The sequence below is a fragment of the Pogona vitticeps genome, chromosome 1, assembly GCF_051106095.1.
Source record: "Pogona vitticeps strain Pit_001003342236 chromosome 1, PviZW2.1, whole genome shotgun sequence".
Classification (NCBI taxonomy): domain Eukaryota; kingdom Metazoa; phylum Chordata; class Lepidosauria; order Squamata; family Agamidae; genus Pogona; species Pogona vitticeps.
Window position 1 is genome coordinate 131,435,280 of NC_135783.1, and position 23,363 is coordinate 131,458,642.

A 23,363-nucleotide genomic window follows, 5' to 3' on the forward strand; every position below is an offset into this window, starting at 1 on the left:
GTAGTATGTACTGGTTATTTATTTGCTTAGTCCTTTCAAACTATATTACTTACCCACTGGATATCTATGCCTTCTGAAAGCTTGGCAAGTCTTTCAAAGTCTTCTTTGTTTACCACATCCTTTCCTGAACTGGTTCTCCAACCATTGGCCTTCCAGTTTGGAACCCAGCTTGTTGCACCTACGGGAGATTGAGTTTTGCTGAGGCTCCCATATTAATTACACCATTTTTTTAAAAAAAGAAAGAATTCCCAAACATCCACCACATCTGCCCAATGTCATCTAGGAGAACTGTTCTAGAGAGGCTAAGAGCTTCCTAAATCCAAGACATCTTGGTGTGGACTCTTAACATCTGTTATAATGAATTTACAACTGAGATAAAATCATACGTATCCTATTTGACTTGAGTTTTATATACATTGACAGTAAATAAGGGGGATGATTTTCCCCTAATGAACCATTTTTGTTGGCACTGGCCCTTCTCACCTCTTGAGAAGCAGCAGCATGTATTAACAATTACTCTCCAAGTTTAAAAAGCTTACACTTAATAAAAGTTAATGAACTCCATAATTGTTAATCTTCAATCTCTTGTGCTACCAGAAGTGCAAGAGAAGTGACGCTTCTCTTTTCTGTCTTTGGTATCCAACAGCTAAGTTCCAAGGTAACCGTGGTAGTTCAAAGACTCATTAAATGCAATGGGAGTCATTTTTTCAGAACATCAAACTCACTTAGCTTCCTTTTCCAAATATATTCTATCTCTCTGTGGTTGTATTGTCCCCAGAACAAGGTACAGTGGTGCCTCGCTTAGCGGTTGCCTCGTTTAACTATGTATTCGCTTAGCGATGAGGTTTTAGGAGCGATCTTGTGCTCCATTTAGCGATGTTTCCAATGGGGGAATTTCGCATAGCGATGTTCGGGACCTTGCTTCACTTAGCGATGACAGTTTAGGTCCCCCTGTTTCGCTTAGCGATGTTTTTGACCGCTCCGTTTTCGCTATTTTTAAAAGGTGTTAAATTGTTTTAAAAGGGTTTAGAGTGCTTGAAATCATTAGTGCACTTAATAAACCCTTTGTTAACCAGATTTGGCTTCTTTCTGACTCTTTTTGAATTTTTGTTGATTTTTTTCTCCATTGAAATGCATTGAAAAGGTTTCAATGCATTCCAATGGGGGAACTGCGTTTCGCTTAGCGATGTTTCCTATGGCGATTGTCACTTAAGGACGGCAATCCATTCCCATTGGAACGGATTATCCGGTTTTCAATGCATGTTTATGGGAAAACGCGTTTCGCTTAGTGATGTTTTCCCATAGCGATAAATTTTTTGGAACCAATTAAAATCGTTAAGCGAGGCACCTGTCTACCTGCTGTTGTATAATAGGGAAAGCGCCACATTTCAATTTGATGCCATGATAATCATAGAGGTCCAAAACATGTTTGAGTCCTATTTTTTTCTATACCACTGTTTGGTTTTATTTTCCCCATTTAGTGCTTCTCTGGGTTGCTCATTTTCTAAGTACAGTGGTGCCTCGCTTAACAAGCGCACCGTTTAACGCCGAATCCGCATAGCAATGTCGCTTTTGCAATCGCAAAAGCAATTGCATTGCGATGTTTAGATAGGCAAAAACTCGCATTGCGATGATCGTAAGCGTTTTGCTTACCGATCTTCGCATTGCGATGTTTTTACAACAGCTGATCGGTGGTTCCAAAATGGCCGCTGAGTGCCCGAAATAGCCACAGCAAGTGTTTTCGCGCCCTGCCCTCACTTACTGAGGGCGCAAAATGGCGGCGCTATGGAGGAACTTCGCTGAACGGTGAGTTTGGGCCCCATAGGAACGCATTAAACTAAGTTTAATTAAACGCATGAAACTAAGTTTAATGCGTCCCTATGGGGTTTTTCGATCCGTTTAGCGATGTTTTTGCATTGCGACGATTAATCCGGAAGGGATTAGCGTTGCTATACGGAGCACCACTGTACAAGACTGCTTTAAATCAGTTGTGACTACCACAGCAAAAATGGAACTTGAAGGCTTAGCAGGGTTGAGGTCTTCTTCAGTTGTCTGGCCCTGGCTCAAAATAGAAGGCTGACTTGCATACAGATCCCTTAATCACTTCTCAACCTGTTTCCTCCCTTCGCATTTGAAAAGCCTGACATACCAGAGTATTTTTCTGGGTTCCGTCTAATCAGACAATTTTTAGTTACTGTATAAAGTGGCTAAACTGAAACTCATTGGCTGTCTACTGCGGAGCACTCTTATTCTTTAATCCAGTGGTCCCCAACTTTTGTGACTGCAGACCGGCTGAGCCTCTGAGGAAGGCGGGGCACCCCCAACGCCTGCGCAAAGCGGTGGGTGAGCCCACGCACCTGCATGCCCCTGCCCACCTGACTGGGACCGGGTCGCGGACCAGGGGTTCACAAACTCCACTTTAATCAACTTCATATACAGAGAAAAACGACTTGGAATAAGGATAGTTTCTGTGTTAACTTTCTATGTAAGTCAAGACCCTGGTAAATCAGGATCCAGAACTCGCGTGGACAGCCCCCATGGGCTTTTATGTATTCAAGTTCCCAGAGAACTTAAATATACAGTCTCAGAGGTCTTTCAATAAGGTCATGTTATATGATTTGAATACCATGTCACAGACTAATAAATATTGTAAAAGAACATATTCTACATTCCTTCCTCCCCATTTTTTCAGAAAAACAAACAAAAAAACAGCTTTTGGGGAGAAACCCGTCCCCCCAATTTTTGTTTTTTCCCCAGGCCCTCCTATCTCTACCCATGGTTAGCAGATCTCTTGTTATCTCTCTCTTCCCACTTGCTGCGCTCCATACCTACAAGGATGACGAAACAGTGGACTGGAGTGCAGCAAAGCTAGAACACTCCCTCTATTCTCGAGTATTCTAGACTTTCTAACACCTGAAAAGAGCTTCAGCGTTTACTCATTCTCACCCATGGACTGGGTCTACATGTAGACAAGCTGAAAAGATAGACTGATGCAACAATGGCTGGCAAGTCTTATGACTGGGGGGCGGGGCACAGAGAGAAAGAAAGGAAACAACAGTTGGGGCAAAATCTCCTTTCTATAATGAGTAACACATTTTCCAGCAAATGTCACTGGTTAACACTGATTACATGGAAAAAATGAGAACAAAAGATCCATATCCACATGCCTTTTTTCAAAACTCTGGAATATTATGGCATAAAGCCAACTGCTAGTCCAAATCAGAGTAGACCCACTGACTGTTCCTGATAATGTTAAAACCCCACTGACTCAATAGGATTGTCACTGTTGCACCTAGTCAATTCGATTAGGTCTCTGTAGAGTCAACCCTCGATTTACGAACTTAATCCGTTCCGTAAGTCAGTTCGTAAATTGAGCCAGCATTTCCCATAGGAATGCATTAGAAACCAATTAATCTGTTCCAGCCGAAGTCCTCCCATGGAAAAGCAAGCCGGGTGACCGGGGAGAAATCGGCTCCCTCCTTTCAGCCAATGCTGCCGGGGCTGCCTCCTTTTTGGCTTCGGAGGTTTTAAAGGGCTTCCTCCGATGTTGGAGGAAGCCTTTTGAAAGCTCCAAAGGCAGGGAAGAAGGGCAAGAAATTCGAACTTCCCGCCCTTTCTCCCTGCCTTTTGGGCTTCGGAGGTTTCAAAGGGCTTCCTCCGACGTTGGAGGAAGCCTTTTGAAACCTCTAAAGGCAGGGAGGAAGGGCAGGAAGTTCAAATTTCCCACCCTTTCTCCCTGCCCTTTGGGTTCGTAACTCGATCTGTGTTCGCAAGTAGGGTCTGCTACTTGCGATGAGATCGGGTTCGTAACCTGAAACATTCGCAACTAGGGCCATTCGTAAGTCGAGGACCCACTGTACTTAAAATAAACTATCACTACATTGTTCTATATCCAAAGTAATTGCTGTATTAATCTGTCAACAAAAATAATGGACAGACAAAAGACACAACATTGTGCTGGTTTAAAAAGTACGATTTATTTTAATATGAGCTTTGTAGATCAACATGCACTTATTTATTTAATTTCTATGCCGCCCAGTCTACCCAGAGGCCTCTGGGCGGCTTCCCTCAAGAAATCTGAAGAAATGGATTCTGATCCACCCAAGCTCACACTGAAACATTTGCTCATTATTCAGCTACCTGAGCAAGACGTACACATTTGTTTCATCAGTCTACTTTATATATTTTGAGGGGGTGCATTTCTGACTTTGTCTTTTAAATGTAGAGACAAGGAAGGGACACAGGTTTGGAAAGTGCATTTGATCAGGAAATGTGTGGGAGGTTCAATGCTGTAAGTAATCACTTATCCATTGTGTCCAATAATAGTGAACTCTTTCAGCCTTATAAATCTGACTTCCTTGTATTTTACGAAGATTAGCAACAGTGATGTCCAGCCTTCAAGGAAAGGGGGGGAAATTACTATCCATTTTCAGCTTCAAAGCTGTTTAAAAAACACACAATTGATTGCCACGTTTGCTCAAAATACATGAGGTAATATTCAACCACATAAGGAGCTAGGTTCTTGGATAAGTATCTCACAAATATATCAACCACCATACAAACTCATACAGACAACATTCAGGCTGACTGAGAAATTGAAGTGATTCTGTGCAGAAACTCTGACCTGCTCAGGTCAACAGTTGTGCTCTCAGATAACACAATCCTCTCCCCATTCCCAAGCCGTTAGGATCAAGGGTTATTTTAAATGCTCTTTCTTTAACAATTAAACCAGAAGCTGGTTTCAGAAACCCATTGTTAGAGTAATGCATTTCAAGATTAACTGGAAATATCTCATAAAACAGACTACACATTCCCATTCTGCACAATCAGTTCTAGTTTAGGAAGACTATATCCCACCTCTGTTTTACTCCCACTTTCCAACAAACCTTTGCTTACCATTAATGGTGAATTTGCTATCAGTATAAATTGCTAGTTTCTTGATATTTTGACTCTTTGCTTGTTCTATTGCTTTGCAAGCTGCCTGAAAAAAAACATTCAGAAAATACGCCTTAGGAGTTAGGAAGCTAAAAAAAAAAAGAAAAAGAAAAAATTAAAACTCTGTAAAATCAATATAATTCAATTGCACGTAAGGGTCTATTTACCCAGAAATATATAGAAATTAGTTTATGAGTACTTGATTCCATCAAAGACTTATTTTACTATAATTCTATTTACCTGTCTCAGTGAAGATCAAGAGTCTATTCCTATAAAAGTTGTGGCATCTTTTATATTTATGTTTTGTTTTTACTTACATGTATTTCAGCTCTTTGGTTAGTCTGCCGCCCAGGAATTCTCTCACTGGTATTTCTGTGGAATACACAAGACAGGCAAATAATTAGAAACATCATCTGATAAAAATTTACTGCAACACTGAACAATGTCCACACTATAAAAATATCCCATAACATAAAAATGACACCTACCTAATCTGGATACTATGATTTGAACATACTTTAAATGGCTGTATCTGCATCTCTTGCCAAAATAAACTTATACATGTAACATTTCACGTGTTCAAGATACATGACTAAGTTGTGATTGTGACAGCATTAAGGAATCTGATGTGATCACAACTGTCTAATAGCAGGATGCTGTACAAGGCAGGGCTAACTCATAATCTTGCTAGACTACTTCCTATTCATTCACACAAAATGCTACAGCGGGGTCATGTTTCATGACACAACATGAACTTCTGTGAGCTTAGAGTGAAAATCGTGACAACAGACAGCTGCTTTCAGTTCAAGACACTGCTGTCAAGAGTAGTTAGGAAGAGGGAGTAGTAAGAATATCTAGCCGGTTCTCAACTCCCGAGACATCATATTTTGTAATATTTAGCTGCAAAGGTCCCTTGCATTCATGCAGGAAGCAATCACCCATTGGTAGCAAACCAAATGGATTTCCACTGTGGTGGTATCTGGGCTATACAATTGCTACTAGCCATGATCACACTCTTAAACAGATGGCAAGTTGGTGCGGTTACTGATATATATGTAGACTATTACACTATATCCACATTAAAAAAAGTATGATCCTAAGAGGCCTCTTCTTACTTCTTCGTCAGTCTAAGCTTACAAAAAAGCAAACTCTACTTAAACTGAATTGAACCAGCCAAGAAAATAAAGGCTAAGAAATTACAACCATTCACTAAAGAGGCAGCAAAAAGACAGGCATTAAGAAAAAAGTGTGGAGAAGTTCCATCATTCAACCAGGCCTTTCTGCTAAGATGACCCTGCCCATTTGGTAGATTAAGAGGACAACGCCAGGTATCTGGACCTCTAGGGAGTAGAAATATTTTTAAAGCATGCACCAGACAACCACTTTTATCTTACTTACAGAGGATGACCAGGTCCCCAATATACACCCATTCCAGCGCGTGCTTTATGCCGCCCATTACTCGAGCAACATCCATCAGTGTAAACAACTGCATAATCTCCTGCAAATACAGATTTTTACTGTAAAAAGACAGGTGTGACAACTATTCATTTCAGTATCCAAAAGAAGTCAAATACAACATTGGTCAGAGACTCTTGGTAAAGCTGAGTTGAAGACTTAAGAGAAAACACAATTATTTAGGCCAACATTCCCCAACCTTTTTGGGGCTGCAGACCAGCTAGGGGGAAGGAGCACGTTGCACTTGCATGATGGGCGTGTTGCACCCCCGCACATGTGTGACATGGCCCCTGTAGGCTCGGCACACCCCCCACAAGCGTGGGGGGGGGGCAGAGATCCGTATCCGTGGCCCAGTTCCAGCAGGCCCACAGACAGGCACTGGGGATTCACGACCCCTGATTTAGGCAACTTCAGCAAATACAGATACTTACCCATAAAGGAGAATTTATCTTTGTCCTCTGAAGATGAATAAGGCACTTCAGTGTATTTTACACGCTTTCTGCTGTGCTGGTTTTCTGAAATCTGTCCATTTGGTCTCTTATATGAGCTATAATCTGACCATGATGTAGACTTGTCATCCCTGTAACTGTTGCGTTCCCATCTTCCACCAAAGTCACCACTGGTACCTTGGGGAAAATAAAAAGTTATGCCAACAGTTAGATTGAAAACACAATATTCATTCCTAAGAACCTCACAATTCAATTCTGGACACACAGTAGTATGTCTGAAATCAGCAGAATTTACCTATTTGTTAATATGGCATTTCTGATGTCATGTAGTTACAAAAATGTACAACACAGACATCTAAGAAGTTTGCAAAAATAAAAATATGACTAAGAATTCATAACTTTATATTATGATAAAAATAGAAGATCAGCATGAATATTAATACACACTAGACTTTAATATACACAATAGTTGGAAACTGCCAGTTCTTGTAGTCAAGTATCAATTTCTGTAACCAGCTCTCTGAAGATCAAAAGAAATATGTATATACAATGGTGACTAATAATCACCAAAATGATAGTATTAGGTTTCCCACAACATCTTAATTTTTGTACCTCCAGGACACAACAAAAGCCATGGCGAGAACTATTTCACCTCATCACAGTAACATTTGCATGATATCCATATTAAAATAAAGTATTAGGTAACAAAGAAAGCAAACTATGTTATGGTAAATTTAAGAGAGAAAGAAGATAGCAGGACAACTGTAACACACTAATAAACAGCATTTAATCTACTCCTCAAATTCCTTCCTGGAGATAAAGTACCATCTGCTACATTTCTCTCTGCTTGTTTTTGACAACATAACCATCACATTTACTATAGAATAAATTTAGTTTACCCACAGTAATCATCCCAAGGCCATATCTATATTTTTGCCAAGCACTAGTTCTTTCTGGAGTTCTTACCTGTTGAATAACTGCATGAATCTGTTGATCCACCATTTATAAAGGCCCAAGCAGCTTCCTCTGTTGGAAATTTCTTAAAACTGGCACATTTATACTTGTCGACTTGCTCTCTACATTCCTCCCTGTGAAAGGCATTACATTATCAAACAACTGGACATGTTGTTTATATTCTATTATTTCTTATTCCTCCTCTGAGTAGACTGGTCTCTGAAAAAATATATTGGTCTGGATCCTAAACTAAGTTACGGAAGCCCACACCTGATAAATCCCCCCCCCCAAAGAATACTTTATATTTACAGATTAGTCAGTCAGTTCTAACATCACAGTCCTCTGGTCAAATAGTGGAATTCGGTGTGTAAAACTGCTTTTAAAAACTACCCTCTTAAGGAAACTTTTTTGGAATTAAGTTCCAGGAAAAAATCAGCTGGATTGACTTTGTCTGAAAACTTTATTTTTATTAATGTAGGGATGTCACTATTCCTCTAATGAGTGTGGAGTTGGTTACATGGGCCTTCCAGCTTCCTTTATTTTCATAACATAGAATTTTTTTTTGGGGGGGGGAGAGAATACAACCTATATTTGTGTGAGTTTTTTTAAAGCACTGAAGACAAATCTATTCCACAGTTTTCCTCCCTTTTCCCACACAGGCCTTTAATGTCTTTACTGGTTGTCCGTCAAAAGTGCTGGGCTAGCGTCAAGGAGGCTTGACTTTAAACTCTCAGGCAATCCCCCCCACCCCGCGCGCATCCCTTGGCCAGTCACCTTCCCCCCCCCCAATCCTCCCTCACTAGGCTGTTTGAGAAGGTGCCTTCGCGGGGTGTGTGTGGGTGACGTTTGCCTTCCTCCAGCTGCCTACAAAAACAAGCCTGGCAGTAACTTCAGAGAAAGGGGAAGCTGCTGTCAAGGGGGAAGGGCCCTTCTTCCTCCTCTCCTCCCCATACACTTTTTGCGAGGGATCTCAAAGGGGGGGAGGAGCGGGGGAGCAAGGAAGGCTGACTGACTGACTGACTGGCCGCGCTCCTCTCCTCCCTCCCGGCGGCAGGGCTGCTTACCAAGAGTGGAAGATGCCGGTCTTTCTGCCCCTCCGCACCGCGTAGAACATGACGTCGCTGCCGGGAGCCCCGCGGGCGAGCCTGGGCAGAAAACAAGGATGAAGGAGAAACGCCAACAGCCGGCGCAGCATGAGGGTCACTCATCGCATTCTCCCCTCCCTGGTGATGGCCTCCGCCTCCACTTCCGCCTTCCGGTCCTCCCCGCCCCGCCCCTTCCGGTCCCCTATAATTCCCCACGCACCAATCCCTGGGTTGGGATTAATAAAGGGCGAAATAAACACTTGCGGCCTATAAACAAAATTCTGAGGAAGGAGCTACTGCGAATAAACTAAATCGCCCCCACACTCGCTAGGGAGTGGTCAAGTTAGCTCTCCTCCCGTTTTTATAATTAAGCCCACCCGGCCCCTCATAGGGCGGACGGCAAAGGAAAACCGGAAGAGCAATCCTGGCACCAGCTACGGATGCATCTCTATGGCCCAAGAGGGTAGCGCTCATACGTTCCAGTAGTAAACCATTTCCTGCGCAGGCGCGTTACGTTTCCCCGACCAACTCCCTTATTCGCCTTCCGAAACCCAAGAGGCCGCTCCGAACTACGGGTCTTACGCATGCGCTCTCCACTCTCTTCGTCTCGAAGGCGGGAAAAGAACCAGTTTCCCTGCTCGGAAAATGTAAACACGGCTGAAGCAAGTCTTCAGTGTACACTTTTGCGTGGGGGGAATATCCTATAGAAAAAACCATGGCGCTTATGGACTTTGAAGGTCAATGGGGGGGGGAACCAGACGCGCCCTTTGTTCGCTTCTCTACACAGACCCAACGTCAGTTTCGAGCCAAGTCTCCTCAGGGAACCCTCACAAGGCCGACCTATATGGCACAGAGGTGGGGAAGACTTCGTCGGAAGAGGCTCCCCGGGAGCCGGACAGCCTTGTTCCCACCTCCGCTCAGGGACAGAAGGGCTCCGCACTCCGCTCGCTCCTGAAGATGCTGGAAGGGAAGCCCTCCTTCCTCCTCGCTGGGAGTCAAGGAACCGGGGGTGGGTGGATATTATTCCCTTCCAGAATAACACGCCACCTTTGACAAGCCCTCCCCACCCGAGGAAGGCCCCCAGGGAGCAGAATGATACTGAGTGCATATTTTCACGTGGGAACACATCCCCCTGAACTTCCGTGTCGGCAGGCATGTCATCGGGACTGCGTGGCAGCCAGGCGTGGGGATCGGATGACCTCCCCGCCGTCCCCGTCCCCCTTCGACAGAAGCGAGAAAACCTGATGCTCTGCTTTGGATGCTCTGAGTTGGCCGCAAGAGCTTCCGCGGCGAGCCGTCTTAAGGTCGCCCGGACCCTCCGAGGAACTGCTCACAATGATGGCACGCTTCCCCGACCTCGGCTTCCATTTCATCCTTTCGCCTCTTTCTCCCCCTGCTTATCCCCCAACCCACTCGCACTTACCTTCCTGCCGCTCAGAGAGGCACTGAGGTGCTTCCCGCGCTTCTCTTACTTTTATACGGCACAAGGGAAAGGCGGGGGGGGGAGAAACAGGAGGGGGGGAATCGAGAGGCAAAAACTAGGGCTTACAAAGAGGAAAAAAAATTACAAAAAATGAATTTTATTTTAAAAGTTAATGACAAAAGCTAGTTACAAAGAAAAACGATTTACAAAAACTAAACTTTTTTTAAAGATAAGAAAAACTAACGAAAACTAGTTACAAAGAAAGAGTGAGGGGAGTGACTGGAATGAGGTTTTGTAAAATTCAAATTAGGGTAATATCTTTTAAGTAGCCAAGCCATGGGTCAGAAAATGTGCAACCTTTTGAGCAATTCAAAACCTTTCAACAGACTAGATGTTAAAGAAAGCAAAGTGTTTGGAAAGATGGGTGAAGTTGAGGACTTTTGCTATCTTTACCATTTAGCCTGAAAAAAAGGAATGTTCGAATCAAGATACAACTACCTGAAGATAAACTTGGGAATGTTCTTATGTTCAGTGTGTTCACTTGTTGCTTTCTGTGCATAATAGCATGTTGGCTGAAATCCTGCAGCTTAGTGCAAATTGCACCTGTTGAATCTCAGGAGAGTTGATGATTCGACTTCTCCGTAATTTCCACTGATTCAAGTAGGCCTATTCTAGTGGTAACCAACTGCACTAAAGTAAATTGCAACTAGGATATGCCTCCTTGAATCAATGGAACCTACAGAGGAGCTGGCTGACCAGATCTCTGATTTAACTTTGGTGCAACCTATTATGCTAAACAGAATTTCAGCCATTGTCTTTCCTTACATTACCCTTCCTTGCTCTCCATGGCTCTTCCTAACTCTTGATTAGAAAAATGGCAGAAAAGGAGCAGCTACTGAAAATTGGTGATTCAGCTGGGCTTCTTCTCTTACAGTACAGATGTTACCTGGAAGGTCACAAGCATGCACATTGGAATGGGCACATGATAATTTGCTAGGGGATTAGGGTCACAGTAAGGCTCGGTTTTCCAAACTATCAAATATCTTGTCTTTGCCTGTTACTGCAACCTATGGTAGTCATGTTCCATGGCAAATAAGTGAATTAATTAACTCTCAGCTTCCCCTCTCTGCAAAATATACCACAATTATTCTGTATTTTGTGTGTACATCTTTTGCAGCTTTTCACAGTCTCGGAGAAGGAATCACCTCATGGCTACACAAAGTCGTTCCAGCTAGTTTGAAAGTAGGAGCTACAGAAAATGCTTCAGTGCCAGAACAGTGTAATTATTTAGTTGTTCTCCAGACTCTCATCCTGTTTTCTAAAAAGCTCAATACAGCATATATAGTCCTTTCAGTATTTATCCTCACAACAGCTGTGTGAGGTAGACAAGACAAAAATGATGACTGGTTCAAGATTGCATGGTTGAGTGAGAATCTGAATGCAGGAATCTTCCAGGCGTCACCTAATATTTATTGACTACATCAATTATTTATGACCCATGCAAGCTACACGTCAAGCCCTGATAGTCTGCTGTATTATTTCAAGTTACACTGGACACATCCCTATTTCTAAGTCTTTAGCCATAAGCACCACATAGTGGAAGTCTGTACGCCAAGCAAAGCCTCCTGCTCATGTCCCCCAGCAACTGATATAGAGACATTTCTGTCTGGAATGAAAAGGAGTACATAAATGACTTATCACTGATAGCCCCCATCTCCTCTAATGTATTTAATTCCATTTTCAAGCTATCTAAATTGGCTGCAATTGCTACCTCTTGTGCTAGCAAATTCCAGAGTTTAACTATTCTGTGAAAATGTGCTTTTACTTGGCTGGAATCTCTCACCATTTTGTTCATTCAGTATATGGCCTCTAGACTTGAGTACTGTTTTAGGACACTATTAGGAGGGGGGAAGTACCCATGCTACACATAATGTTACTGTATATATTTCTACCATGTGTCCCTTATCTGTTTTTTAAGTAAAACAGCCACAAATATTGTAAATTTTATTCACAGAGGAATTAATAATTCTGGCTGCCTATTTGGAGGAATTTGCCCAAACGCTTGAGGAAGGCCTTCCAGGCCCGGCTGAGGCAAATGCGCCTGAACGATGGGAACATTTCAAGAATGCTGTTTATAACATCGCCTTGTCCACATTTGGCAAGAGGACCAAAAAGACAACCGACTGGTTTGAACCCCTTTTGGAGGAGTTGATGCCAGCCATTGAGGATAAGAAGAGAGCTCTAGCAGCATACAAAGCCTGTCCTAGTCAGTACAACTTGCAAGCTCTTCGAGCTGCTCGTAGCCAAGTCCAACAGGCTGCCAGGAGATGTTCCAACGATTATTGGCTTCAGCTCTGCTCTCAGATACAGTTAGCAGCGGACACAGGTAACATCAAGGGAATGTATGATGGTATCAAGCAGGCTTTAGGTCCAATACAGAAGAAATCTGCTCCCTTGAAGTTTGCTACAGGCGTGATCATCCAGGACCAAGCAGAGCAGATGGACTGCTGGGTGCAGCACTACTCCGAGCTATATTCCAGAGAGAATGTAGTAGCTGAAGAAGCATGAAATAACATTGAGTGTCTGCCTGTCTTGGAAGAGTTGGACAGCAAACCAACCTTAGCAGAAATAAAAGCGGCCTTGGATTCCCTCGCCTCCAGCAAGGCACCTGGAAAGGATAACATCCCTGTTGAAGTGCTGTAAAGAGACCATCACCACTGAACTGTTTGAATTATTTTGTCTTTGCTGGAGCGAAGGTGGAGTACCACAGGACATGAAGGATGTAAACATTGTCACATTGTACAAGAACAAAGGAGACAGAGGCGACTGCAATACCTACTATGGCATCTCTCTTCTCAGCATTGTAGGGAAGCTGCTTGCCCATGTTGTGCTGAAGAGGCTCTAGGTGCTTACAGACAGAGTCTATCCAGAATCACAGTGTGGATTTCAAGCTCATAGATCCACCACTGACATGATATTCTCCCTCAGACAGTTGCAGGAGAAATGCAGGGAACAACAACAGCCACTCTTAGTGGCCTTCGTAGATCTTACAAAGGCCTTTGACTTGGTTAGCAGGGATGGCCTTTTTAAAATACTTCCAAAGATTGAATGTCCACCTTGACTCCTTAGCATCATCAGGTCCTTTCACGAGGAAATGAAGAGCACTGCAGTTTTTGATGACTCATCATCAGGTCCCTTTGACATCCGAAGCGGAGTGAAACAGGGCTGTGTCCTCGTGCCAACCCTGTTTGGGATCTTTTTTGCTGTCATGCTGAAGCACGCCTTTGGAACTGCAACAGAAGGTGTCTATCTCCGGACTAGATCAGATGGAAAGCTCTTTAATCTCTCTAGATTGAGAGCGAGGACCAAAGTCCAGCTGAAATGCATGCATCTTCGCCGATGATGCAGCCATTGTTGCCCATTCTGCTGAAGACCTCCAACAACTCATGAATCGTTTTAGCAAGGCCTGCCAAGACTTTGGATTAACAATCAGCCTGAAGAAAACACAAGTCATGGGCCAGGGTGTGGACTCACCTCCCTCTATTACCATCTCCACGCAAGAATTGGAGGTTGTTCATGAATTTGTGTACCTTGGCTCAACAATCTCTGACACTCTCTCCCTAGATGTCGAGCTGGACAAACGCATTGGCAAAGCAGCCACCATGTTCTCAAGACTCACAAAGAGAGTATGTCTCAATAAGAAGCTGACAACATATACCAAGATCCAGGTCTATACAGCCTGTGTCCTGAGCACACTCCTGTACTGCAGTGCGTTCTGGACCCTTTGTGCATGGCATGAGCGGAAGCTGATCACGTTCCATATGCATTGTCTCCTACTGATTTTTGGTATCATTTGGCAGGATAAAGTCCAAAATAGAGCAGTCCTAGATCGAGCTGGAATTTTTAGCATGTATACATTACTGAAACAGCGACGTCTACATTGGCTTGGGCATGTTGCAAGAATGGCTGATGGTTGGATTCCAAAAGATCTCCTGTATGGAGAATTAGTGCAGGGAAATCACCCCAGAGGGAGACCACAGCTGCGATACAAGGATATCTGCAAGCGGGTTCTGAAGGCCTTGGAAATGGACCTCAACAGATGGGAAACCCTGACATCTGAGCGTTCAGCCTGGTGGCAGGTGTTGCATGACAGCCTCTCCCATTTTGAAGAGGCCCTTGTCCAGCAGGCGGAGGCAGAGTCACGAAAGCAGCAAAATCAGGGAGTTGGATAGGGGAGATATTGTATTTGTCCTCAGTGTGGAAGGGATTGTCACTCTCGAATTGGCCTTCTCAGCCACACTAGACGCTGTTCGAAGACCTCTATTCAGAGCATGTTACCATAGTCTCTCGAGACTGAAGGATGCCTAATCTAATCTAAGTGACCAGAACTGTGTATGCATGAGACCAAAAACAACAGCAAAACCCAAAAATATATTGTCTTCAAGACTGTTCCTCAGGTATAAGGAAGTGGACTTCATTCATGGAAGCTCACATTGAAATATAAATCTTCAAGGTACCTCACCGTTTTTATTGCTTATTTTTGTTTTTGTCTGATCCAATTGCACAGATTAAAATGGAGATGTCTTTGAAAACCGGAGCTGTACGCAGTATTCAAAACATTGTCACACTATAGATGCATGTCAGGGTGGGATGTTGTTGCTGATTTTACTTTCAGTTACTTTTCTGTTTATGGGCAACGTGGAATCTTTTAGACCAGATGGGCAGGGTATAAATCAAATAAATAAATAAATAAAAATGCTCTTTCGCTCTTGGTGTTAGCATTGCTGCCACTTAACCAGGCTCAGAAAGCATATTATGATTACAAATTCCACGTAAACGACCTTCAACTAGAAAAATAACTGAGAGATAGGCGGGGTATAAATACAATAAACAAACAAACAAACAAATAATAAAGCAACAACAGTGTATATACTTAAACGTTCATTTTCCTATTTCATTTACAGTGTTGTTTTCGTTTCCTGGTTCAGCGGGCCTATCCAAGTGCTTTTCACATTCGGCAGGACGAATATAAGCACAACATGAAAGAAATCTGTGCAGTCGGTTCACGTGCATACCCAATTATGACTTCACCTACTTCCCCCCTCTTCCGCCAGCAGTTTACCACCGCCGAAAAGCTTCAGCAGGGCGGAAGTGGTTATTCTAAGACTTCCCCGTGTCCCTTCACGGCCATAGGTGGGCGGAGTCACGTTTTACCCTGGACGGGATTTTGTGGCGCTCTCGCGAGATCTCTCCCTCTTCCTTAGGCCGGCGCTGAGAGAGGTAGGTATGTTCGGCCTGGCCCTGGCGGCGGGCGCGGAGAGTTTTTCTACGAGAGCCCGGGCGATATCGGGTCGAGCGGCCCCAAACCTTTTTGCCTGGACCCAGTGCCGCGGGATGCGTCCGATTCGCCGCCCTTCTGCGCCCGATGGCTCCCCTCGGGCGGCCGGGCGGCCGGGCAGCGGGGCCCGGGCTGGGGCTGCGGGGCGCCCTGCGAGGCGGGCGGAGGGCGGGCCGCTGAATGCGAGAAGAGCCTCGCTCCCGCCGTTCTGGGGTCCCCCCTCGGCGCCTGAAGCGGGAGCGGGGGCTGCCCCTTTGGACTTGCCTTTGCCGAGCTTCCTCTGCTGCTGGGTCGCCCTCTCTCCCGGGCCTTTGGTGCGGGTAGGTCCACTGGCCGCGCTACCCACTAGGCCGGCTGTCTGGCTGGCTTCTGCAACGTGGTTCTAAGGGAGACCCTTTGCGCCCCGCTCCCCGCCGGGCTGCCCACACGTGCGTTGGGGCGAGGTGGGTGCGGAGCAAGCGGGTGGGTGCCTTTTGCCAGCGGCCTTCGGGGGGAAGTTCACGCTTGTCTGACTCGGCTTTTCCCACATCTCTCCTCTGGAGCCCGGGCTGCCTTCACTTGCCCCCTTGTTGCCCCCGATCCCCTTTTTTTTTCCTCGTTGGGATTTTGGGGAAGTTTGCATGAAGTGCTTTTGGCTCAAATGCTCCTCCCTTACTCGAGAACATGGGTTGGCCATGGTTGGTCTTCTGCACGTGGTGGTCCAGAAGCTCCCATCATCTCTCAGCGTTGGTGGTGGTTGGAGCTGATGGGAGTTAAGAGGCCAACAGCATTTGAATGAGGATCACAGTTGCCCGTCTCTGCTCCAGGCTTTCCATGATCCATAATCAGGGCATTGTTTCAGTTAGCAGAGGGCTGTAAAGAGCAAGTAGTCTCTGGCACCTCTAACATGGGCATCCAGCGAGGTGGCTCTCGCTTGGCTCTGCCCAAGTGGTGTGCGGGAGCTTAGCTCTGTATGGAGCCGTGAGGTACAGTCCCCTTCCACAATGTTGGAGAGAAAGCTTTCCCTCCCTCCCAGCCCAAAAGGCTGGTGCGCGGGGAATCGTCCTGTATATTCCTATAACTTGTCAGCGTTTATCATCACTGATAAGACAAACCATGCAGGACACATTTAATCAATCAGCAAAAGGGGGTGGTATGCCTGTATTTGATTTATTATGTAACGTTTCTGTAAGGTTTTTGTTCTAAATGGGAATCTGCACCATCTGCGCAGTCAGAATTTCTGGTGTGTGTGCACTCCTGTTAATGTCCTGCACTAATTTACCAATTTGTAATCTGTGGCAAATATTTCTTGAAACATAACTTCTATAATCTCTGAACAGTGTTTGTGTTGGCTGGACTGATGGGATTTGGAGTTCTACCCCTTTTAAGGGCCAATGGTTTTCCACTCCTAGTCTATAGCGTCTTTAGAACGTAGCATTTACGTAGTCATTTTGGTGACTGTTGTAACAGCATGGTTAGTTAAACTACTGTTGTTGGCCTGTATTGCCTCCTAGTTGCTTATAAGCTCCTCACTTAAATGAGCCTTTATCCGAGTGAAGGTGCAAATCATGTGGCCTGCATCATGACATATTCACACACAAGCTATTTTTGCAGCTCCCATTGCCACTTCCCTCCCCCTTTGGTGGCAGAAAGGAGAGCAGATTTGCATTTTCAGGCAGTGTGATCTAATCTGAAAGAGTGCCGTCCCCCCGCACTTTCGCCAAAGTCCTAGACCCAAAGTGAGGTTCTGGGCCTCCCCTGTTTCACCAAAAGAGGCTGGTTTGGGCATTTGGGGCACTTGATGGGAGGCTGCTTGAAGTTGCCTGCCAGTGATGTAGTTCATGTTATATCTGTTGAATATATCAAACATGTAGTTGTTTTCTCTGCCAGCCACCAAGTTTTCTCTGACTTGTTCTCTACCATTATGGGAAGAAGAAATCATTCTTGATAGTCCTTAACTGAGGCGTTTTCATTTCTTTTCAAAGGCGGAAAGGCCATGTTCAGTTCCAGTGCAAAGATTGTGAAGCCCAATGGCGAAAAGCCAGATGAATTTGAGTCGGGCATCTCCCAGGTATGTGGTCCTTTCAGCTGGCAGTATTGGCTTCTATACTTGTAGCAGAGAGCCACCATTGTGAGCCAAATAGGTAAGTGGGTTGGATACTGCCATCAGAAGGTTGTTTTGAGCATTCTGGAAGGTTGTTTAGATTGAAATAGAAATATCAAAATGTCTGTGTATTTTAAATGCTTTTGGGGTACTTGGGATTGGAATTTAGTCAGCATATCAGGAAGCAAGCAGGTTGGGGGAAACTATCTTAAAAGCTGTCTGCTAAACCTCTAGCAACACTGAATGTAAATGTTCAGTTTAACATAACAACATTTAGTGACCTGTCCTTCGAATTGTTTGCATAGTGAAGAGCACTTACTGTTATTTTCTTTCAGAATTGTCTTGTTAAAATAATGCAATTTTTCTTAACTGTCCTCCCTAAAAGGCTCTCTTAGAGCTGGAGATGAATTCTGACTTAAAGGCACAGCTGAGAGAGCTGAACATCACAGCAGCAAAGGTAGGATTAAAATGTGCTTCCCAGTGGTGCATGTTTTGCTTGAGTTTGCAGGGTGCGTCTCTTCTACCGTTTAGACATTTGAAATTGTCAGTACTGCATCCCAACATGGGCATCCAGCGAGGTCGCTCTTGCTTGGCTCTGCCCAAGTGGCGTGTGGGAGCTTAGCTCTGTATGGAGCCGTGAGGTATAGTCCTCTTCCACAATGTTGGAAAGAAAGTTTTCCCTCCCAGCTGAAAAAGCTGGTGCACGGGAATCGTCCTGTATATTCCTACAACTTGTCAGCATTTATGGTTGCTGATAAGACAAACCATGCAGGACACATTTAATCAAGCTGAATCGATCAGGAAAGTGGATGATATGCTTGTGCAGGTGGATGATATGGCTTTACTTGATTTCTGCCTTTATCACATGGAAATAAAGAATGAGTTTAGTGGATAGAGTGACAGACTAGGAGAACTCAGGAGGCCTGGGTTTAAATCCATGCTTGACCATGAAAATTCAGTAATGTGTGTGTGTACAATGGGTAAAACCGCTCCTTACATATCTCACTTGCCTTGAAAGCCCTGTTAGAATCACTCTAAGTTGAGTCCAACTTGGCGGAGCATAAAAATAGCTGTGTGTGTGTGTGTCCATATGACCTTATTTTTTCCTAGTGTTTCTAGATTTTATTATTGTTGTTGTTGTAGAAGCATTTCAAATTTTGGAAGTTAACAGGTCTACATGCACATGCCTGCTTAAATTGAAACATCAAATATACTAACACAATGAAAAATTTTGGTTACTTACTGTAAGTAATAGTAACTATGCTGCTGCATAAATATAGTGGTCCTTGTTCCTGTTTGTCTTTGCTTAACTCCAGCTGGATTTGATCAATGGAAAGTGGCATTCAGAAGCTCTTAGGTAATTCCATAGAAGCTGAATAATTCATTTAGAAAGATTAAGGTTATTAGTTACTAGCAGCTCAACACAAGAACACATGCTGAAGTGTTATAGCTCAGCAGGAGGTGTTTTGCATGTAGAAAAAGTAAAGTTCAGTCTCCATCTAAATGCGCTAGCCTGCTGAGAACCTATCCCCTGTCATTGTGTAGATGATACTGGATGAAATGGACTAGCAGCTTGAGTTAGTGGAAGGTGGTTCAGTGACAATAGAATCTAGCCATTGCAGTAATGTTTCAAATATATGCCATGTTCATGCCCAGTTCTGTATTTCCTTAGGAAATTGAAGTAGGCGGTGGTAGAAAAGCCATCATCATATTTGTACCAGTCCCTCAGTTGAAATCTTTCCAGAAGATTCAGGTGCGGCTAGTCCGTGAACTGGAGAAAAAATTCAGCGGAAAGCATGTGGTGTTCATTGCTCAGGTAGGTGTTAGCTAGTTATGTGTTCTTGCAAACCACTGGCTTAGGGAAACAGAAGAGGTCTTACTTTCATTGCTGGGTAGGAATCATTTGGGTTATGCAGAATACTAAAAGTATGTATGCAGTGCATAGTCTTTCTCAATAATTGTCCCCATGCTGTGGCCTTCCCTTCCAAACATGGTCAGGCTAGCCCCCTTCCTGAGGTCTTTTTTGACAAGCAAGGTACTAGAGGGTCCACTGTAGTAGCCTGATGTACTTGTTAGAGTGGAGTTGGCAAAGTGTGGCCTGTGCAACTCCCCAAGGGCAGTTTTGTGCCCTGAATCTATTATAGAGTCCCCCCAATGCTGCAGTTTGTGTGGGATGTGAAAATTGGGCTCTCTGGGTCCCCTAATGTTGATTACTACTGGGTAGAATGTTCTGTCCCAAGACTCCATTTAAACTGGATCTTGACTGTCAAGCTGGATCACAGTGAAAGGGATTTTAATTCTCTTATTGATGCATCTGTAAAAAATCTAAGTGAAAAAATAGCTTCTTAAATCCATCTGTTATGCTCTGCCAAAAACTTGTCTTGTTTTCATATTAACTTTATCTTGTTGGGGGAACAAGGCGGTACAAATCTGATCTGTAAAATAAAAGGTTGTATTGTGCTGATACTTTATTTTAGTTGTGTGAAATCAATTTCTTTTTAAAAGTATCAGTGCATTCTTTTCCTAGATAGGAGAGAAATATGCTGATATTTATCCTTTTCTCTTTAACAGCGAAGAATTTTGCCAAAACCTACAAGAAAAAGCCGCACAAAAAACAAGCAGAAGCGTCCCAGGAGGTAAACTCAAAGACACGCACTTGTGTGATCGGAAAGAGACAAACATGCTTTGTATGTGTTAAAGTCATACACCTGTCAGTCTGTTTAGGACGATTGTATAGCTTAAAGCTTTGCTGCTGAAGAAAACATAAGCAGCAACAGCATTAGCCTTTTGTTTGTTTGGCTGTCACTCTACAGCTATTTGGCTGGCAGTAATCCTGGTGGATGCATAGCTCAGTTATAAGATAGTTGATTTAATATATAACATTTCCGGCTGAAAGGATCTTGGATGGGACTGCTGGGAAGAGCAGAACATTTTAGCAGTCTGGACTGCTAAAGCAGTACTGGGTTAAACAGCCCAGTACTGGACTGTTTGCCTCAGTATTAGTGTTCTTATGATCTTAAAAATATTCATGAGTGACTTGATTTTCTGAGGGCCATAAAAGTAATCCTGTGTCTGTGACCAAAGTACTGTAGTTCACTTGATTTAAAGAACCCTGGCACTGTGGGACTTTCCTTTTGCAGTGGTAGAAATTTAATTACTTACCTGTACCTAAAAACACTAGACAAGAGTATTTTTCCACCACATTTCCTCTTCTGGTATTGGTTACTATCTTAGATGCTAACTTTTTACATCATGCTGGTTTAACAGGTCTTTCCGTTGTATTAAGCTCATAAACAGTGGCAAGATATTCGGTAGCTCTTTATGCCCTGCTAGGTGATTCACAGTGGTGACAAGGTTATATAGTATCTCTTGGTCCACTTGTTGGTAGATAGCAAGCATGCCAAAGACAAGGTGCTGGTTACCGAAAATCCAACCTGGAAAGAGAAGTTTAACTTACTGTCTGAAATATGACTCCTGGATTGCTGCTTTGTTTAAAAGGCAGGGTTGCAAAAGTTTGGGTTGGTTCTCGTTTGCTTTGGCAGCAGAAGATGAGGAACACAAGAGACCCTTGAGCCAGTCACATTCTCAGCTTTAGCTACCTTACAAGGCCCATTTGAGGATAATTGGTGATGGGGTGGTATGTATTTTGTCTTGACATCACTGGAACAAAGGGTGGGATAGATAGGTAATTAATAAATATAAGTCAACATGGAAACAAGCATTTTCTGAAATCAGTACCAGGTGTGTATCTTTCTGTGTTAGTCTAATGATTTCAGTAGAAGATGCATCTGTTGGAATTATACACTATATTTCTCTTCAGTCGTACCCTTACTGCAGTGCATGATGCCATTCTTGAAGATCTGGTTTTTCCCAGTGAAATTGTGGGCAAGAGAATCCGTGTAAAACTGGATGGTAGCCGGCTCATAAAGGTCCACTTAGACAAAGCACAACAGAACAATGTTGAACACAAGGTAGGAAAAAGGGTTGGGTGGGCATGCGGAGTGTCTCCTTACATAGGCAAGCTGTACGGATCACAAAGTGAAGGTCCCAGCGCATCACTTGAAGGAACAGGTCGGCTCAACAGTCACGTCTTGACAGATGATTGTCAGGGATGTGTGAATTCTGGTGGCTGGCCTTGATTTGTGCTGGGACTGCTTGAGGATCGCCCTGTTTGGTTGCTTGCAGGAGTCAGCATTCCCAGTAGCTACACATTTGTAAGCAAAAACCTGGGGAGATGTACCTACTTTCATAGATATTTGAATGTACCACGGTTTCATCTCTGCAGGCCCTGTTACACATTTTGAGTGGCAGATGATTATTACAATTATTCATTACCATACATTTGTGCTAAGCACAAAAGTAGTGTGAGAGGTGGGAAAATTGATCCCTAGAAATGCCCCAGAAACTCTGGGATAAAACATGCTAGCAATATAGTACAGAGGATACACATGGTTGTTTGAAACCCCTTTGCTATGCTACTGTAGTGATATTTAGAAACCTCTTGTGAATAGCAGGCCTGATGCCGAACAGGCTGTCATTCTTTGGACTTGAAACATTTTAAAGATAAAAGCCAATGGAATTGCTCTGTGTTAAAGATTCTCATGATACATTTGAGTTCAGGATTGCCTTTGAGTATGAAAAAGGACTTCTTGTTTTCAAGGAATTCCTGGGCAGCAAGATGCTTGGGAATGATGGCTTGCATCTTGAGGATCTGTCAGTGTGTCTTTCTCTGCCATCTGCTTTAGCGAACACACTGCATTTGGGCTTCTCCCAGTTAGTGAAAAATTGGATTCTTTTAGTTGTTTTGTCTAGAATGCCGGAAAGAAATTGTCAATTCAGTGACAAGTATGTGTTGAGAGGCAGAGGATAATTTCTTCCCACCTCCACTAGCCGTAGCTGATGTAAGAATGTTGTTAATGTTTGTGTGCACTGGGTAAACAAAATTGAGATTTTGCGATGAGTTGTTTTCAGATATGAATGTGAACTGAATGCAAATGATGAACCATAATGTTTGTTCATTCATTTATAAAAGGACAGTTTTGAATGTTGCTGTAATATTTGTACTGGAAGAACTAGGCTTTTTGCAGAAAATGGTATTTTCATAATTACCATTTCACTGATTTCTTTATTTCTCTTTGCAGGTAGAAACATTTTCTGGTGTCTACAAGAAACTCACAGGCAAAGATGTTGTGTTTGAGTTTCCAGAATTTCAGTTGTAAAGTGCAAAATAAAAGACTGAATAAAAGAATTAATTGTTGATATTTGTTAAAAGTATTTTTTTATGAAACACCTGGAAAAAATAGAGCCCTAAGTATCAGACTTGGGCTTAGAAAGTAAATGTTCCGCAGGTCATAGGTTTACCTGTGACCAATGTAAATAATTGGAAAAATTACAAAGGCCTTACTTTTATGATCTGATCAATGTATGATAACATCAGTGTATGAAGATATGAAGTAGCCACAGATATTACGTACAGTGTTGCAGTAAAATACGGAGCTTAATGCTGATTCATATTTGATGATCTCCCATCTCAAATATGTGTGGGACACATTTAGGACTGTAACTGCCATTCCACACATTTCTCAGATCTTGACTACACCTGTTTATTTTAGCTTTGAATTTGGAATGATTATGAGGAGAC

General features: G+C 43.4%; 3 protein-coding genes and 2 pseudogenes across 7 annotated transcripts in view; 3 read left to right on the plus strand and 2 right to left on the minus strand.

Moving 5' to 3' along the window:
- RNASEH1 (ribonuclease H1) overlaps window positions 1-10,364 on the minus strand; it is an 11,361-nt gene extending 997 nt beyond the window's left edge. The window contains exons 1-8 of one of the 3 annotated variants that reach the window (XM_073001076.2): window positions 10,302-10,364; window positions 8,858-8,938; window positions 7,806-7,927; window positions 6,822-7,016; window positions 6,334-6,433; window positions 5,253-5,307; window positions 4,897-4,981; window positions 54-178 (exon numbers count right to left, since the gene is read on the minus strand). In XM_073001076.2, coding sequence (XP_072857177.2) covers window positions 54-178; window positions 4,897-4,981; window positions 5,253-5,307; window positions 6,334-6,433; window positions 6,822-7,016; window positions 7,806-7,927; window positions 8,858-8,907 — 732 coding nt within the window. In that variant the 5' untranslated portion in view covers window positions 8,908-8,938; window positions 10,302-10,364. Of the gene's footprint in view, window positions 1-53; window positions 179-1,104; window positions 4,442-4,896; window positions 4,982-5,252; window positions 5,308-6,333; window positions 6,434-6,821; window positions 7,017-7,805; window positions 7,928-8,857; window positions 9,056-10,301 lie in introns of those variants that run through there. The other 2 variants (XM_020782599.3, XM_073001086.2) reach the window with 2 other exon arrangements.
- Window positions 1-23,363, minus strand: part of LOC144587799 (uncharacterized) — an 887,030-nt gene that overhangs the window by 185,628 nt on the left and 678,039 nt on the right. The window lies entirely within an intron of this gene.
- Window positions 10,967-22,979, plus strand: RPS7 (ribosomal protein S7). 3 transcript variants are annotated; one of them, XM_020782600.3, is made up of 7 exons: window positions 10,967-15,581; window positions 17,604-17,689; window positions 18,108-18,179; window positions 19,395-19,538; window positions 20,294-20,358; window positions 21,543-21,693; window positions 22,864-22,979. In XM_020782600.3, the coding sequence occupies exons 2-7, from the start codon at window positions 17,615-17,617 to the stop codon at window positions 22,939-22,941; spliced, it is 585 nt and encodes a 194-aa protein (XP_020638259.1). In that variant the 5' UTR covers window positions 10,967-15,581; window positions 17,604-17,614; the 3' UTR covers window positions 22,942-22,979. The 3 variants fall into 3 exon arrangements, with proteins under 3 accessions (XP_020638259.1, XP_020638260.1, XP_078245307.1); XM_020782601.3 differs by having other exon boundaries at window positions 15,490-15,581; window positions 17,604-17,762; XM_078389181.1 differs by lacking the exon at window positions 10,967-15,581 and adding an exon at window positions 15,874-15,959.
- LOC140703615 (small nucleolar RNA SNORA73 family) lies at window positions 16,521-16,749 on the plus strand (annotated as a pseudogene).
- Window positions 18,280-18,503, plus strand: LOC140703616 (small nucleolar RNA SNORA73 family; annotated as a pseudogene).

What these genes read in the sequence shown, in the direction of transcription:
- RPS7 (XM_020782600.3), top strand. Translation starts at nt 17,615, where the DNA reads ATGTTCAGTTCCAGTGCAAAGATTGTGAAGCCCAATGGCGAAAAGCCA. An exon ending in AAGCAGAAGCGTCCCAGGAG is followed by an intron (nt 20,359 to 21,542) that starts GTAAACTCAAAG and finishes ATTTCTCTTCAG; the next exon opens with TCGTACCCTTACTGCAGTGC. An exon ending in AGAACAATGTTGAACACAAG is followed by an intron (nt 21,694 to 22,863) that starts GTAGGAAAAAGG and finishes TTCTCTTTGCAG; the next exon opens with GTAGAAACATTTTCTGGTGT.